Raw genomic sequence first — 18,861 nt, forward strand, 5'->3', positions numbered from 1 at the left:
ATTTTTCTCCTTTTCTTCCCTCTTCTCAATCAATCAAGACTGCTAAGTCATACAAGCAGAAACAATCCTAATAAAAACTTGGTGTTGATTCTTGTGGTATCTGATATACAGGTTCATTGTCCATCTGTAGTTCCTTGACTCCTGCACTCAATACATTTTGGGTTTTCTTCGGCTTGTCACCATAACTTGCCAAACCCTCACCCCCCAAATTTGTTTTTTTAAAGCATTCCTAGTAGTTCACAAAGCCATAAATAAATTATATGTACACATCTTCATATAGATTAGAATGAGCAGTCGTATGCCCTAAAAGCCAATTATTTTTCTAGCATGTTTTGTATTTTTCATATATAGATAGAAAAGTGAAAGATACTGCACACCCTTTCTTCCACTCACTCTCAAGCAGAATTTTAGAGATCTTCTCAATCTTCCACTACAACTACAGATATGCAACAGCCATACCCAGGCAAGCGAAAAAAAAGAAAAGGAAAGATGCAACAGATGACCAATTTAAACACATCCATTAGAAGGCTCACAAGCTCATCACTTGGCAAAAAGGAATTCATGTTTTGCAAAGAAATGCAGACAAGGGACTTTATGGATTAAAACTTCAATGAGAACTAAACAGAGAATTTGATTTGATTTTAGCCAGCTTGGGCTTTCATGAGAAGCAAAGGGAGTTGGGTGCCAATGTCAGTTCCAGCCTCACCACTGTTTGCTTAGAGATTCTTTGAGATCATGGTGTATGGCTGGATATTTTTGCAAGCCAATTATGGAATAAAAGTTGCATTTCTTCTATTTGATAAAAAAGGAGAGTCAGATGCACATTTGCTTGGCCAAATTGACAACATCATTACCAATTGAGAAGTTAGGCATAAAAAGAAGGTAAATATGGTTATTGCTTGTTTCAAGGGATACAACAGTACTTGGTGAAATCACATGGAAGCACAGCATGGCCTTTGCCTAAAAGATCCTATAACCAGGTGGAATTAGGTAAATCAAGTTATGGCTAGAAACCATTCCAGCTAATTGGGCTTGGGAGTTGTGCGCTACAAGTCTAGATTATGCCCATCGAGAAACACGTGAGAACCTAAATGTGTGAATTTAATATACTAGTTTCCAGGCATTCTCAAAAGAGTGAGGCCTAACAAATTATTACATATGCCGGTGGTCTTTCATATTGTATTCAGTTAGATCAAGGTCGTGATTTTGAGTTTGTAGATCACGCAGCTTCACATGCCAAAACTGCCAAGAAAAAAGGATGAAATTAGGATGTAATCCCAAGAGGGGGGTGAATTGGGTTATTTAAAATTTGTTTGCAGAATTCCTTTTTACTTTAACCCTTGATTATCTAAACTTCAATGATTTTTACAAACAATATATCTATTCAGTGACCTTGCTATACCAATTGGAAGTTCTAGACATGAGCACAAATATGTATATGAATGTAAAGATCAATACAAGATCTAAATTTACAACATGAAATCAAGAATTAATAAATTCAGTGAACTAATTATTCAGAATATGATTTTCAGCTGGAATCGATGAGATTTACAAAAAAAATGATTTTAGCATTGAAGGTTTGTTTATCTCAGCAAGTATACTTCAATAAAATGATTAAATACAAATCCTTTTTGCTTCAGATGATTTAATCAAAGGTTTAAAACCTTGGCTCTTCTGATTTTTAATCCAACATATAAACAGCAAACTATAGGAGTTCTTGTTTTAATCAAAAATTAATTTTCATTCAACAGATTTTTCAATACTCTGCAATATCAATGTTCAGCACTTTCTCAAATATTCAACAAGATTCAATACTCTAACAAGTTCTTAATGAAAGTAAAATCATAAACGCAGGTTATATCTTGCAGAAATTAAAAAGTTAAAGGAAGAAGAAGCTGAACACCTTTATTTTTTCAAGGTTCGGCCACAGCCTACGTCCTTGCCTCAAGCAACCCGCTGTGAGGATTTCCTTTCCAACTTCGTTACCAAGTGAAGTAAAACCTCTCTCCGTTCAAGGTGGAGTTCGCCTCTCTAACAAGAACAACCTCTCGCTAGGCAATGATTCACAATACCCGAATCGTCAAAACAATACAACCAAAGCAACAATTGCTTGTACAAGAGAAAGCTCCTCAAATGAGCAGATTAGTACACGTTAGAATCAAAAATACTTCAAATAACACAATATGAAAGTTGAAGCTCGAAAGTATATCACAAGAAATCTGATTTACGTGTGTATGTTTCGAAAGAACATATCAAAATTTCTTTTGTTTGCTGCAAGAACACAGCAGTAGTATAAACAAAAAAATGTGTGTGCCGTTCTCTTTTTCGTTGTGTGTTCTTACCCTAATGTGCGAAAATATAATTTTTAAATAGTACTCTAGGGTTTCAAAAAGTTTCCCTCAAATTTTCTCTCAATTTGGAAACCAATCATGCAAGTTTTGGAAACAAGATCAGCATTGTTAAACGTTTAAACATACGCATCAATCGACTATACTCGAGAGGTCAGTCGCCTATGCTCTTTAAAAAATAGCGCATTCTGAAAGTCAGAATGGGGTCAGTCGATTGTGCCCTATAGGTTAGTCGTCTATGCCTATTCTGTTTGAATATTTTCAAAGTCAGTAGCACTATAGTCGCCTAATGAACCATCATCAGTCACCTGTACTTTTAGTAACACTTGAAAATAGTAACACTTGTTTTTCAATGTTTTGGTTCCAAACTCAAATTCATATATATTGGAAAACTTAATTTGGACTTTGAGTAAATATTTTGCATGTATAAAATCAGGTATCTAAGTCCAATAATATATCCTAGGAGCTTCAATCATTCAATATTGGAATTTGAAGTACTTACATGAGACTTTGATACAATTTTCCGATCTAAGTGCCTAAGTCTCCATGTTGTGAAGCTTCCAAGATTCTTCTGAGCTTTATGCACTACTTCAACGAGCTTCATGTCCCACATGACTTGATTGCTTTAATTCCTTCATGATTCATGACTTTAAGTATACATATCATTTAAGCTCTACAAGTATTCTCACAAAAACACTTAAGTCTTGAAACTCAAACTTACATAGACATGTTAAGTAACCTTGATTTGTTATCATCAAAACGAGATTAAGCCTTGTTAGGCCAACAAAGGAGAAAGTTGTTGGAGCAATCTGACTTTGTGGCCACTAGCCCATACTGAGTCAAATTATTTGAACAGATTTTTAAAAGGCAAAAGCCTAAGGCGAGGTGTTTTACCTCAAATGAGACAAGGAAAAAGCCTCAATGCAGTAAGGCATAAGCCTTTAGGCAATTTAATTTTAATTTTAAAATATGTAAAAAAATAATTTTATATACACTAGAAAAAAAAGGAATAACTTGGAATCACAAATAGAATACATAAGAAGCAAATATGATTTCTAAACAAAACGTAGGACATTTAATCCTTAGAAGCTCAAATAGAGAAATGAAAGCTTATTTCTATTCAATTATACGCGCGCACGTGAGAGAGAGAGAGAGAGAGAGAGAGAGAGAGAGAGAGAGAGAGAGAGAGAATCAGTTCATAGTGCCACATACATAGTAGCAGAAAACTTTTTCATAAATGACAGATTAAAAACCAGCTCAGATCTATGCTAAATAAAAAAAAAATAAGAAAACCTGCATTAGATTTGTTAGAGAGATAAACTGAGCTTGATCAAGAGGCAGAGAGAATTAGACTGTCGAAGAGAAAAATCAAGCCTCAATCTGTTGCAAGACAAATTTTGTCAATCAAGTCCCAAAACTGTTGTCATTGGAGATGGAGATGGGAATGTAACAGAGGTTGTCAGAGTAGAGAGACAAAGGTAACCACTTTGCCAAGTGGAAGCAAAAGTGACAGTATGAAAAAAAGTGTGCAAAGTTATCAAACATATGATCAATGCACCTTAAGAGTATGCAAATAATATTATTTACATATATATATATAAATACCATATATAATTTTTTTTTTCTTTAAACATAAAATATACTGTGATAGTTTGATGAATATTTTTTATGGTACGCAAAAGCATACCTTGTGTATAGAATATTGCAATCCATTAACTTAAGGCAGAAAAACTACAGATTTTATCCAAACTTCAATCAAATATGGGAATTAACACATGAAGCGGAGACTTGTCCCCATGCCTTACGCAAATTGAGTAAACATAGCAGAGACCATTAGCATGATAGAGGACAAACATAGAGAGAGCTCTAACTTTCTGACCCTTTCAAACCCTCATTTGCTTTTTATAAAATATCATATATATATATTGAGACAAAGAACAGAGAATGACAATCTAAGGGAAGACAAGAAGTCCTCGTAACTGAAAAAATAAAACAAAAGGAAAAATTAAAAAACAAATAAAAGAATAAAACTCTAATGTAACTAAATCAAAAATTGACTATCACATGGAAAGTCACTATTGAATTCACTCTCCTAATAAGACTTGTCACCCCATTTCTTAATTATCATTGACAAACCACCCTTGCTAAGTTTCTCCCTCAAGTGGAATCAATCATGCTCCCCACAACAGTGCAACTACCATCATTATTTCTTTTTAAAGCTTTCTTAGAGAACTTAGCTCAGAATCAAGCAGTTTTTCACCAAAAATTTTGAAGGGGAGCTTAGACACAACAGTAAGGTTGTCGTCATGTGAACTGGAGGCCACAGATTCGAGGCGTGGAAACAGCCTCTTGCAAAAAAGCAAGGTAAGGCTGCGTACAATAGACCCATTGTGGTCCGCCACTTCACTGGTCCCCGCATACACGGGAACTTTGTGCACCGGGCTGCCCGTTTTTATTTATTTATTTATTTATTTACTTTTTATGTTTGACCCCATTCCCTTCGACAAGTATCAACCTTATTAGACCCATCAAAATGCTAGCTTTCCATCACTATGCGATGCCTTTGGACTTCCACTATTTGTCTGAGTCTTAGCCTTTAAAACATCTTCCAACATCAATATTATCAATTTTTCACCTTAGGTACCATTGCCTCCTAATCCCGTTAAGAGAACCAACCTTTTATAAGCAATGAATTTTATAAGAGAGAAAAAAGTACCCAAAAAAAAAAACACTAGCAAAGAGGGAGAATAAGACATCCTCCAAGAGAAAAGAAGAAAAACAAAGCAGCAAGACAGCACTTTCTATAATTACAAAACAGCTCTAATGAAGTAAAGCAACCCACTACCGCTATAAGTATGCCAACATTAAATGCCAAAAAAACCCACTCGTGGAAACCAACAATTACACAAGGAACACCACTTGATGTAAAACGGCAATAGAATATCAAAAACAGAGAGAGAAATGGGGGAAAATTAAGGGAGAGAAACAGACAGGAAAGAAGCGGATGAAATATGAAAGAAGAGGGAAAGAAGGCGCTGCAGGCAGAACAGAGAACAGAGAAAAAATTAGAGACAGAATAGAGTTAAATAAAATAGAGAGAAGAAACAGAATCAAAGGCAGAACAGAATAAGGGAAGAAAAAAGAAGAAGAAAGGGGGAGGAAGAAGGAAGAAGAAGGAGAAGAGAGGAAGGGCTGTAAGAGAGAGAGAGAGAGAGAGAGAGAGAGAGACAGGGAGAAAGAGAAATTGACAGGGAATTCTGATTCAAATCTGATAAGTGATTGTTTCATACATTACAAAAAAAGTACCATTATTTTTGCAATTTCTTGCTTTAGTTGGAGTTGTTTTGTAAATATTTGTTTTAGTTAATATTAGATGTATCACATTCGAATCAGTATCCCCTGTTAGTTTCCCTCTATGTTCTGTCTCTAATAACACTTTCCCCTTCTTCTTCCCCTTCTGTTCTGTTCTGTTCTCTGCTGCCCAGCAGCCTCCTTTCTTCTCTCCTCTGTTATTCTTCTGCTCCTTGACATAGGACAGCAAAAGAATATCAGAAACACAGAGAGAGTTGATGGAGAATTAAGGGACAGAAACAGAGAGAAGAAAAAGGGGAAAAAAAAAAAAAGAGGGAAAGAAGGTGCTGCAGGAAAAATAGAGCAGAAAACAAAAGAAATTAGAGACAGAATAAAGAGCTAAAGAAGAACAGAGAGACCGACAGAAGGAGAATTAGAGATAGAACGTAAGGAGGAAGAAAGAAAAAGAATATATACAGAGATTGTATCAATTCTTTTGTAGAAAATAAAAATCGAATATTTATACAAATTTTTCCTGTCCTTAATTTTTAAGGCACAAAACTTGCAGTATACAAGGCAGTTCACCGTCACCATTCTAATACAAAGCAAATTAATAGAAGTATCAATTTTCTTGAAAATTCAGGCATTTCTTTCCATCCATATAGACCAAAAGATAGCAATAAATGAACACTGCCACAAAAGCTTTTTCTCTCTTTCCTGCTTCCAAACTCCCTAACAACATTGCATAAAACGCCCCCAAGGAGGAAGGGCACACCCAACTCTCTCCAAAAATACCAAACTACTTATTCCTGTTAAGAGTTCCATGAACAACTGTTACTCCCTAGCATTTTTTTCGCTTAATCCTTTGTTTCCAATTTGCTACCTTAGAACCCATCTCCCAAAACCCTTGTGCTCGACTCCCTTGGCCCTTAGACAAAATAGCAGAGGTAAAAAAAAGTCCTAACTACGAAATTACCCTTCAGCAGAGAGTACACCTTTGCCTGAGTTGAAGGCAAAACCAATCCATCAGCTTTTACTTGCCTCAAGTGTGTTGCAAGCCTGTCAGCCAAAAACAACAAAGCCTGATCTATTTAACTCCCTGATTTTGGGCCTGGGCTTTTATATTGTCCTTCCTGATTAAACCACTAGTTTGCTTCAGATGGGCCAATGCATTTAAAAGACGAGGATGGGCTGTAACCAAAAAATGTCCCAGTGGGGCTTTCATAGAATCTATTTGGGTCTTGCTATAACCACGTGAACGAAGAGCCTTTTATAAATATTTTAAAAAAAAAAAATATTAACAAATGATCCTAAAAGCAGACAAGTTAACAGAAAAAGGTGCAAAATGTACACATTTTAGCCAAAGGCACACATCTCATATGGAAAGATGAATGCTTTTTAGAAGTCCAACCTTTTAAATTGCATATCGCATTGAGATGCACCTTAAATGCCTTTTAAAACATTAATTTGAATAAGGAAAATAGGTTCTCACTCAAATGCTATTTTCATTTGTGATATGAAAGGATATAATTATCAGAACCATCATCAGAAGAATCCGCTGTCTGTTATGGTTGACAATTGAGATTGATCAGGAAGAGAAGAAACCAGTGACATGGTAGAGCAAGTAGTGAGGAGGAAGAAATTGACAAGAATGCGAAGGAACCTACTGCTTAGGTATGTACAGTCCTCCATCAATTGGAAGCAATCTGAGGCCCACAGAAATTAAATAAATTGTTTCAACTTTCAATCATGTTTGCACCATTCCCTGCAGAGATGCTCAGCATCAGTTGCATGCTATTGTCGATGCAGTACTTAGTTTGATTTTTGCCCTAAGTCATTAATCAGCTTGGATTTTTTTCTGATTCAGACTCATCAGTTGCACATCTTGAGTTATGGTTCTGGAGTTGGCCATCATTTTGCTTCTTTTGCTATGGCAGCTTTGTATTGTGGAGGGCTTAAGTTTGATGCTCGTTATCATGTTTGTGATCTCCAGAGTGCTGGTCTTTTAAACTTTTCTTGCAAAACCAGGGAAGCATGCCAATTATATGACTTATAATGGTCGAGAGAATTAACTGTGTGAAGATTGGTTGGGCACAGTACATGCTATATTCCCAGACATTGTCCTAGTTCTGTTCAACAACTCCCTCTTTGCTGTTTTAGGTCAAACTTTGAGGTGGGAAACAATGATGTAGCCAGACTTTGGAGACAGGGTCATCCCATAAGGCTATATTCTTCTTTTAGAAAATTTTAACTATTTTTTTACTTTAGGTGTTTTGTTCTTGTTTAGGAAACTAGTATCTTCTTTTCCAAGTATAATAACCTATAAATATATAGATGAGATTGTGTTGAAAAGTTTCAAATCTATTTAGTCAACTTTCCTATTTTTCTAAGAGAATCTCAGCTGTAAATGTGTGAATATCCTAGAATATTTAGTTTCCTTAGAAGTTAGCATCTTTGGTTCCTTCCTTCTTGGTTCTTTCCTTCTATTATCCTGCTGTACATCTATTTATACAAACCTGTACCTATGTTATGATTAATGAGAATTATTTCCACAAGAAGCTATCTCATTCTAGATGGTATCAGAGCTAGGTCCGGCTCTTGGCCTTGTGTAAACCCTAGTTTCCCATGGCGTCTCCAATCTGACCCTAGTCTCTATAGGGTTTTCTTCCTTGTTCAACTCTACCTTAATCTCTTCTGCTGCTGTAGCCATGGCTAAACCCAAAACCAAACCTGAAACTTCTGCTCTACTTACTGCCAATAATCTTGCTCCTCGTGCTGCTGGTAACACAGATTTGGCTACTGCCAATATTTCTGCACAGCGGCCTTACTCTAATCAAAGGAGGTTGGAAGATAAACCTCGAGTATGGTGTGACTATTGCAATAAGCCACACCACACTCGATAAAATTGCTCAAAACTCCATGGAAAGCCAGCAAACTGGAAGAGTAACAAATCTGGACCCTCTGGCAGCAATCATGCAGTCCCTAAAGCCAATGAAGCTAATTTCCTAAGTGCTCAGCAGGTGGATCATCTTCTTCAACTGCTGAAATCTACTTCTGCCTCTGGTCTTCCTACTGGTTCATTGGCCCAAACAGGTAATAACTCTAGTGCCTACTCTTGTTGGTTAAATCTTACACCATGGATTATTGATTCTGGTGCATCTGATCACATGACCAGTACCTCACAATTGTTTGAATCTTATTCTCCTTGTTCTGGTAATAAAAAGATTAGAATTGCAGATGAAAGTTTTTCATCCATTGTTGGAACAGGTTCTGTCCAAATCTCTGAAAAAATAGATCTCAAATCTGTCCTTTACGTCCCTAAACTTGCTTGTAACCTGCTGTCTGTTAGTAAACTCTCACAGGATTCTAATTGTTGTGTCATTTTCTTTGATTCCCATTGTGAATTTCAGGACCAACTCTCAGGGAGGATGATTGGCAGTGCTAGGATGATTGATGGACTCTACTACTTCAATGAGACTTTATTCAACAATAAACAAGTTCAGGGTTTGAGTAGTAGTACTAGTTTTGTTTTTGTACGTGAACAAATAATGCTTTGGCATCTTAGACTAGGACATCCAAGTTTTCTCTATTTAAGACATTTGTTTCCTAGCTTATTTAAAAAACTAGATTGCAATTCCTTTCATTGTGATGTTTGCCACATATCCAAAAGTCACCGAAGCACCTATCAATCAAAAGCTTATCGTTCTTCCAAACCTTTTTATTTAATCCATAGTAATGTTTGGGGTCCCACAAAAATCACTACTACTTCTAGTAAGAAATGGTTTGTTCCGTTTATTGATGATCAAATACGTTTGTGTTGGGTGTACTTATTAAGTGACAAATCTGAAGTTGAAAAAAATTTTCAGGATTTTTATAATATGGTTGAAACCCAGTTCCAAACGAAAATCAGTATCCTTAGAACTAATAATGGTACTAAATATTCTAACAAATGTTTAGGAACTTTTCTTTCAACAAAGGGTATTCAACATCAATCTACTTGTCGTGACACCCCACGACAAAATGGCATTGCTGAGAGAAAAAATCGCCATTTGTTAGAGGTTGCATGGGCCCTAATGTTTTCAATGCAAGTTCCTAAATATCTATGGGGTAATGCTATTTTAACTGCATGTTATCTCATTAATAGGATGCCTACTCGAGTGCTAAAATACATCACTCCCTTAGATTGCCTAAAAAAATTGTTTCCTACATGTCAGATAACATCAAACCTACCACTAAAAGTGTTTGGATGCACTATTTTTGTTCATATTCCTACCAATCTTCGATCCAAGCTTGATCCTAGGGCAGAAAAATGTGTTTTTTTTTATATGCTCTTAATAAAAAACTGTACAAATGTTTTAACCCTCTAACCAGAAAAATTCATATCAGTATGGATGTTGTTTTTATTGAAAATCAGCCCTTTTTTGGCCATAACTATCTTCGGGGGGAGAAAAAGGAAACCTCTAAGCCTCTTCCAAATGTTTTCCTTGACATTAACATCCACTCTTTAATGGGTCAGGAAACCGATACTTTAACCGGCGAAAATAATGGAAATCCTAGTCTACCTATACAAGGCATACTTGATTCACAAACAGGGGGAGATGTACTATCAAATATTCCCTCATCTGAGCTTCGTGTTTATACCGGAAGAAGAAATCATCAGAATAATAGAGCTCTTTCTTCAAATCCAGAGCAAGGCAAATCATCATCACCTACACAAGTTGATCCTCCTTCACATGCTTTAGGTACTTTTTCTTCTCCAGATCCTTGTTTTGATAATTCTTCTTATCTTGACCTACCCATAGTCCTTAGGAAAGGAGTTTGAACCTGTACCACACATCCTATTTCCAACCATCTATCCTATCATAGACTCTCCGATTCTCATAAGGCCTTTACTTCAAATGTTTCTCATCTGTTTATTCCAAGAACCATTCAGGAAGCACTAGATCACCCGGAATGGAGATTGGCTATTCAAGAAGAGATGGATGCACTAATTGTTAACAACACTTGGGAAATTGGTGACCTACTGAAGGGGAAGAAAACTGTTGGCTATAAATGGGTATTTATAGTAAAATTCAAGGCTGATGGAAGTATAGAAAGGTACAAAGCAAGACTTGTGACGAAGGGGTTCACTAAAACATATGGAATTGACTGCCAGGAAACATTTGCTCCTGTAGCCAAGATGAACTCAATCTATGTGTTGCTCTCTCAAGCAGCTCACAATAACTGGCCCTTATATCAACTAGATGTGAAGAATGCCATCTTAAATGGAGACTTAGAGAAGGAAGTCTTTATGGATATACCTCCAGGACTTGAAGGGAAAGGTGGCAAAGGCAAGGTGTGCAGATTGAGGAAATCATTGTATGGACTCAAACAATCTCCTAGAGCTTGGTTTGAATGCTTTGGGAAGGTAGTAAAGAGTCATGGCTACAGCCAAGGTCAAGCCGATCATACTATGTTCTATAGACACACGAGTGAAGGTAAAATGGCAATCCTTATTGTCTATGTAGATTATATAATTCTGACAGGTGATGATAGCAATGAGCTAGAGAGGTTAAAGAAGATCCTTGAACAAGAATTTGAGATCAAAGACTTAGGCAACTTGAAGTATTTTCTTGGTATGGAATTTGCAGAGTCAAAGAAAGGAATTTTTGTTTCCCAGCGCAAGTATGTGCTTGATTTACTTGGAGAAATAGGTCTGCGAGGGTGCAAAGCGGCAGAAACACCTATAGAGCCGAATATAAAACTCCAACCAGCTAAGGCTGAAGAAGTGATCAACAAAGAGCAATACCAAAGATTGGTGGGGAAACTCCTTTATCTCTCTCATACACGTCCTGACATAGCCTTTGCAACAAGCGTGGTAAGTCAATTTATGCACTCACCAGGACCCGAGCATTTTGATGCTGTGTACAGGATTCAAAGGTACCTAAAAGGGACTCCAGGTAAAGGTTTATTATTTGGAGGACAAGGGAATTTACAGGTTGAAGTATGCACTAATGCAGATTGGGCTGGAAGTATCACTGATAGAAGATCAACTTCTGGCTATTGCACCTTTGTTGGAGGAAACCTAGTAACATGGCACAGCAAGAAACAAAATGTGGTGGCAAGGAATAGTGCAGAGGCAGAACTTAGGGTTGTTGCTCATGGAATTTGTGAAGCACTATGGATCAAAAGGTTGCTGGAAGAAGTAAAGATTACTAATTCACTACCAATGAAACTGTATTGTGACAATAAAGCTGCAATAGCTATCGCTCACAATCCAATTCTTCATGATAGAACTAAACATGTGGAGGTAGACAAGCATTTTATCAAGGAGAAAATAGATGAGGGAGTAATCTATCTGCCATATATCTCGACAACTGAGCAAGTAGCAGACATACTGACAAAGGGACTGCCAAAGAAACAGTTTGAAAACTTCATTAGCAAGCTGGCCATGGAAGATATCTTCAAGCCAGCTTGAGGAGGAGTATTGGAAAGTTTCAAATCTGTTTAGTCAACTTTCCTATCTTTCTAAGAGAATCTCGGCTGTAAATGTGTGAATATCCTAGAATATTTAGTTTCCTTAGAAGTTAGCATCTTTGGTTCTTTCCTTCTTGGTTCTTTCCTTCTATTCTTCTGTTGTACATCTATTTATACAGACCTGTACCTATGTTACGATTAATGAGAATTATTTCCACAAGAAGCTATCTCATTCTGGAGATTGTAACTCATTTGGTTAATAGAACTGAAAATTTGATTCAAGGTTATACCATTTTCTCTTGGATATCAATCCTACAACACCATATTATCATAACATATGATCCATGAAATTTTGGCATCTTAAGAAACAGAATATACTACTGAAAATCGAGTATTATGTAATATGTATAGCTGTACACTGTTAGATATGGAAAATATATATATACATGTAGCGCAAATTGCTCAAACCTGCTGAGAAATAAATAGGAATCTTTAGATTCATGCGCTCCCAGTAATCATCTAAGAGAAGACACAGTTCCTACTTGGAAAAAACAGGAAAACAAAATAAAAAACAAAATAAAAAATGTGAAAACAAGACTCAAATATATAACAGTACTTGAAATTTATCCAGATCCAAGAGTATAGTAACAATATAGGCCCATGATGAAATGTTTAAGACTATTGGAAAACATAAATACACTATCCCATAGCATAAATAAACATTCAAGTCACATTATACGAGGAAATACAAAAATATAAATATCTTTGCATCAGATAAAAATTCCTTCCAAACATAATATCTACTGATCTTGCAGAAATAATTCGGCAACTGAATTCTGCAACCATAATTGAACTTCATCATTAAATTCTTGTCTATCTTAATTTGTTCCCACCATAACAGAAGACAGCAGGAAAAATCAACATGAGTCAGTTTCTTTTAAACCTACATCAATCAAGGATTCACCGGGTGAATTTAGTTAAGCCAATTCATTCTAATATTCACCGGGCTAGCCCGTTACCCTCCAGAGGTTTTAATTCATAAACTCAGACAGTATTTGAAAACACAACAATAATTTTTCCGAAAGACAAATGGCTGCTCCTTACTACCAAAAAGGGCCATAAAGGAAACTCATCTCATCTCACACATTGTGTTACCGATGCAGTAGGTGAAACTTGTAGTCATCTACAATCAGGGCTGAGCATTTTTCAGTATTAACCAAACATGACCGACCAATTTGGTCAATTCAAGTCAGTTAACATTTTTAAATCGGTCAGTTCAGTATGAGAATCAGAAAATTTCAGTAACTCAGTTTTGGTTCATTATAAGCTACAATGTTCATCAATTACCAAATTAACCAATTATATAATATAAACCCATTTTATGTCTACTGCCTACCAGCTTCCCCATTCAGCCATTCCCATACCCAATATCCCCTTCAGATCAGGCATCAGCAATTCGCCCATCCCCTATGCCAATCACCAGTTCACCCTTTCCCTTCGCCCTCGAGATTTCAGATCATACCACAAGCTTCGGGGCTTTGCGGTTCACCCCTTCCCCCTTCACTCGTCCAGTTTCAGATCTCATCAGACTTCATCCTTCATGGTTTCCACTTTCCATTTCCCTCTCTCTACACCCTAGTCTTTACTCCCTATTCCCTAGCCATCAGCCCATCAAGGACCTCGACAAAGCTCTTGTGCTTGCAAATTGCAATGGATGGTGGGATTTTAATAGGTGTGTTCTAACTTCTAAGGTTGTGGTGCCTGGTTGGGAATTGGGAGTTCTACTGCTATTTCACTTCTGCTCATCTTTTAGATGCTGACTACTTCTAACAGCTGGGTTTTTGTGTTAAACATAGCCATAAGCTTCGGTTTGCTTCTAGGCTACATAGTTTAATTGTTAAATGTGCTGTCAGCACAGTAGTTTCTCTTGGTGAAATAACCCATATATCTGCAACTGGGGGTGCTGCGATCTGCAATTGGGTTTTAGAAGATTTTGCACACCAACTGTTTTATTGCTGGAATTAGCTTGTGAAACAAATTTGCAGGGATGATATGGAAATAGTTTAATTCGGTCTTTTTAATAGAAAAAGAAGAGATTCCATTGATAAGAGAAGAATTTACAAAGAGGAGAATAAGACATCTCTCATCAAAATTATGGAAAAATTCAGAGAAAAAAAAAAGGAACTAAAAACACAAATAAACATCATAAACTATCAAAGTAAAAAATTCCTCCAATCTCACTGAATTTCTGAAAAGCTCTCCCTTAAAACATCCAAAGCCAACACACCTATAAAAGACCAAGTAATGAATATTTTACCAAACCAGCTGCCAATTCAATTTTTTCCCCGAAAAAAACCCGTGCATTACGCTCCATCCATAAACTCGACAGCACTGCAACTAGACGACATTTCTGAATAACCATCCTATCCTTCTTCCAAAACACTCAAAAGAAATAGCCAACATTCCTTCCACCGACACAGGACAAACCCAAGCTTCTCCCAACATGCCAAATAATTTATCCCAGAATTTAATTCAGTTCATATTAGCTAACTGATTTAACTAAATAACAATTCAGTTTGGCTAGAAATTCAGTTCAGTTAGAAATTTGGTTCGGTTCAGTATGCATTTTTTTCATAAACTGAAATTTTTCAGTTACCATACCAACCAAATGCACAGCCCTAAAGAGATTCAAAATGAATGCATATTCTCATTAAAATATATATGGAATAAAAATGGAATGAATGCTAAATCTCCAACTAGATCAGGAGAAAAAAAATTGATTTATTATCTGTTTTTTAAGGCACCTAGAATGCTAGACATAGGTTTTAATCCCTTCTTTTTTTGCACCAGAAATTGGATCTGATCAAACCACCTATTCTATCTTTAACATTCATAATGAATGGAGGATCTACAATTCCTTTGTTATTATGAATTAGTTCTCTAAGAATCTTAAAGCTATTAAACCTTTTTTTAAAATGTATAAAAATTCAAATTGGCCAATTTATGCTACAAGACACTAGCAAAAAGGATAACAAATTAGGTAAGGGTTCAAATTGGTTAAATATTTCCTACTTCTTTCCACTTGCCAGATCACAATTAGCAAACTTCACAATTCAAACTAGATAATTCAACACATGAAGTAGAACTAAAATTCCCAAGTCAAGAAAAATCACACAAATATCAAGTACAATTAACGACCAAATTGATAAGAACACCTGGGCCCTTCCAAGAGCAAATGTAGGGATCAGCACCTTTCCTCCACTGGCAACGCATCTATGAACCTAAAATAATCAATTCAAAATTTGAATAATCACTACAGAAGGGTAATAAAGTTTTATCTTAAAGTAAAATGTAAAAATGTATAATAGTAACAAGAAAATGGTGGAAATAGTTGTATAGAAGTTTTAACAAAAGAAAGTGGAATTAACAACATGTAGGACAAGAAGCTGAACCATGGCCCTTTGTGGAGACTAATTCAAAAGAATTGAATCAAGGAATTACATGTGGTTAGCTTAATTAAATGTAGGATTATGAGTATTTGGGGATTATAATAAGAAAATGGTGGAAATTTTTGTATAGCAGTTTTAACAAAAGAAAGTGGCATTAACAACATGTAGGACAAGAAGCTGAACCATGGCCCTTTGTGGAGACTGATTCAAAAAAATTGAATCAAGGTATTACGTGTGGTTAGCTTAATTAAATGTAGGATTATGTGTATTTGGGGATTTGTTTGAAAATGTGTGTTTTAAGGGTTCATTTCTAAGTTGTAACTTCATGTATCTTTAGGGGTTTGCATAATTCTTGTAATCTACGCCTTCTCATAAATAGGGTGTGAAAGCCACGTACTAGTATTTTTTTTATGAATTTGAATTGAAAGTTAAGCATACTTCCCCCTCCCCCCCTTTTTTGATAAAAAATAAATTCATTGATAGAAAAGGAGTGTATAAGGAGAGACTAAAGCATCTGTTTTCAAAATTCTGGGTAACCCCAGGAAAATAAAGAAAGACAAAACAAAAGGAACATTAGACAACCCAAAAATATCAGCAGGCCCTATCAATTCAACAAGGAAAGCAAATTATGCTGAACATCCGAAAAACACATTCCCCTGAAGTTGCCATTACCCACACACCAAAGAGAAGCCAAATGTTGAATCTTCTCCCAAGCCAGTAAAAGAGACAACTTCTTCCCAGAAAAAATGCACGTGTTTCATTCCATCCACAAACCCCAATGGACAGCAAATATGGCACAAATTCATAACTCCTTACCCTCCTTTTTCCTGCCAAAACCAACAAACTGAATTTCCAAAAACTCCTCCACTGTCTTCGGGCAAACCCAGCATTCTCCAAAATAATTAAATAATTTAATCCAAATCCTCCAGGAAAAATCACAATGTAAAAAAAGATGCTAAGAAGTTCCACAGCAATTAAAACAGAGCACACATGTCCAGAGATAGAGCTTTTAAAGGTCTTCTAATCTGTAGCAAATTTTTGGTGTTAATCCTATTATGCACAACCAGCCAGATAAAAGCTTTGATTTTAGAGGGAACTTTGGCCTTCCAGATTGTTTTACAGAGAGGAAAAGGAAAACCAGAGCCAGTCAAAAATCACAAAAAGATTTGGGTGGTGTTTGGTAATTGGGAATCAACTCTAGGAATCAGAATCCGAATGATTGATCCCCATTCCTAACGTTTGTTTTACGGTGATCTCATTTTGATTCTAATTCCATGCAAGAATGGGATTCCCCCTTCTACCAACATTTTGATTCCTGACTTTTACTCTAGAATCAAATTTTGATTCCTGGAAATACGGTATTTATAATATGATAATTTGTATTAATATAATATAGTATATATAACATAAATTTTAAAAATAATATTAATATTATGATATCATTATTAATATTTAAAATATTAAAATATATTATAGTATAAATATTAAATCATCATTATTAGTATTTTTATTATATATAATAATGTTATAATATATAAAAATTAATAGAACGATACTAAATGTTAATATTACGATATACTTGTAACATGATTATTGATTTATTATATTTTTATTTTTAATCTTAAAAATAAATTAAATTAAATATTTGTTATCAACAATTATAAATATAATAATAAAATTTAATAATGATATAATATAAAAAAATATTTAATACTTGGGCATATATAATATTATATATAATATAATAAGATATATACTACATAAGTATAAAAAAATAATATTAATATAATACTAAATATAATATAATATATTACATAAATCTAAAAAATAATATTAATATTTTAACATCATTGGATATAAAAATATAATAATAATTTTAAAGTAAAATATTTTAATCATTATTATTAATATTTAAATTATATATAATAATAATATAACACATCAAAAGTAATAGAATAGTACTATATTATAAAATATTATGATATAATTGTGGCTATTATTATGTATAACCTTAAAATAAAATAAAATAAAATATTAATTATAAATTTAAAAGAGCGTCCCCAGGTGTCACGGTCCGACTATTTTCACACCGTTGTGAAGGGCCGTGCAGCGCTAGCTAAAGCACTCTTGCTTAACTAGCCAGCCTATCGTTTACCAATATTCATCCACGAAGTACTTTCATTAACATTCAATCAAATAGCAGTGAAAATAATAATCAATTCATGAAAGTCGTGGCAACCAAGCAGTAAACATTGAAGCAAACGTAATTCATTAACAAATCCTCCGTTGATACTTAGCGAGGGAGGCAAGTAGGCTAAGCACGTTGACAATTGCTAGTGAGTTTTACAATGACTGATGAACACTCACCCTCCCTTAAAGAGGTTTTTATGTAATTATCATCCTAGCACTAGGAAACATCAAAGTGACCGAGGAGTCATACTGCCTTATTTGGCTTACAAAAACTCTACTAGCAGAAATTAACCCTACACTAGTATTTACATGATGGAAACCCATCCTAAGCACACGAGATAAGCGTCACAAGCAAGCATAATGCGCTAAACAAGCTTAGCTCGTGACATCCCAAGCCATAAAGCTCCCTGCTTTGCAAGGGTAAGGGGAGGGTTATCACAGTGTACACAGCCTTACGCATACTTTTATATAGAGACTCTATTTCCTTGGACTCGAACCCATGACCAACTGGTCACAAAGGAGGAACCTTACCATTAAACCAAGGTCCACCCTCAAAATATTAATTATTAATATCATTAATTAAAATATATAATAATAAATTTTAAAAATAATATAATATATAAAAATAAATAAAATACTATTGTGTAATAAAATATAATGCTATGGTGGTTGTTTTAATATATTATTATTTTATATTAAATAATAAATTAAGTTATAGTGTTATAATATATGAGATTTTTATTTACATTTAATAAATTACATGTTAAAAAACAATACTTATAAAATATAAGATAAAATATAATATCAATAAAATAGATCAAGCAAAATAATAATAAAAAAATATGATAAAATATAATATGCAAACTATAATCGAGTACATAATTATCAAAATGATTTTATTGTAAAAAATATTTATTATATAGCTTAATAAAATAATAGCATGTAATAATTACATATTTATAATGTTATTATTCCATATGAAATTAATTGAATAAATTTTTAATACTATAATGACATAAGTAATAAATTAAACTCATTTCCGATTCCTATGTTTATATATACCAAGGATTATAATACAATTTTGATTCCGATACCTTGCCGAACCAAACATGAGAGAGGAATCTGAC

The 18,861-nt window shown here is 34.8% G+C and overlaps 1 protein-coding gene across 4 annotated transcripts in view; it reads right to left on the reverse strand.

Moving 5' to 3' along the window:
* The window catches only part of LOC131152834 (cleavage and polyadenylation specificity factor subunit 3-II), a 115,213-nt gene that overhangs the window by 20,890 nt on the left and 75,462 nt on the right, over positions 1-18,861 (reverse strand). For all 4 annotated transcript variants that reach the window (XM_058104722.1, XM_058104723.1, XM_058104724.1 and 1 more), the window contains 2 exons: positions 15,311-15,376; positions 12,564-12,633 (listed from right to left, as the gene is read on the reverse strand). In XM_058104722.1, the coding sequence (XP_057960705.1) occupies positions 12,564-12,633; positions 15,311-15,376 (136 nt within the window). The remainder of the gene's footprint in view (positions 1-12,563; positions 12,634-15,310; positions 15,377-18,861) is intronic.

Source organism: Malania oleifera, chromosome 4, assembly GCF_029873635.1.
Source record: "Malania oleifera isolate guangnan ecotype guangnan chromosome 4, ASM2987363v1, whole genome shotgun sequence".
NCBI classification, from domain to species: domain Eukaryota; kingdom Viridiplantae; phylum Streptophyta; class Magnoliopsida; order Santalales; family Ximeniaceae; genus Malania; species Malania oleifera.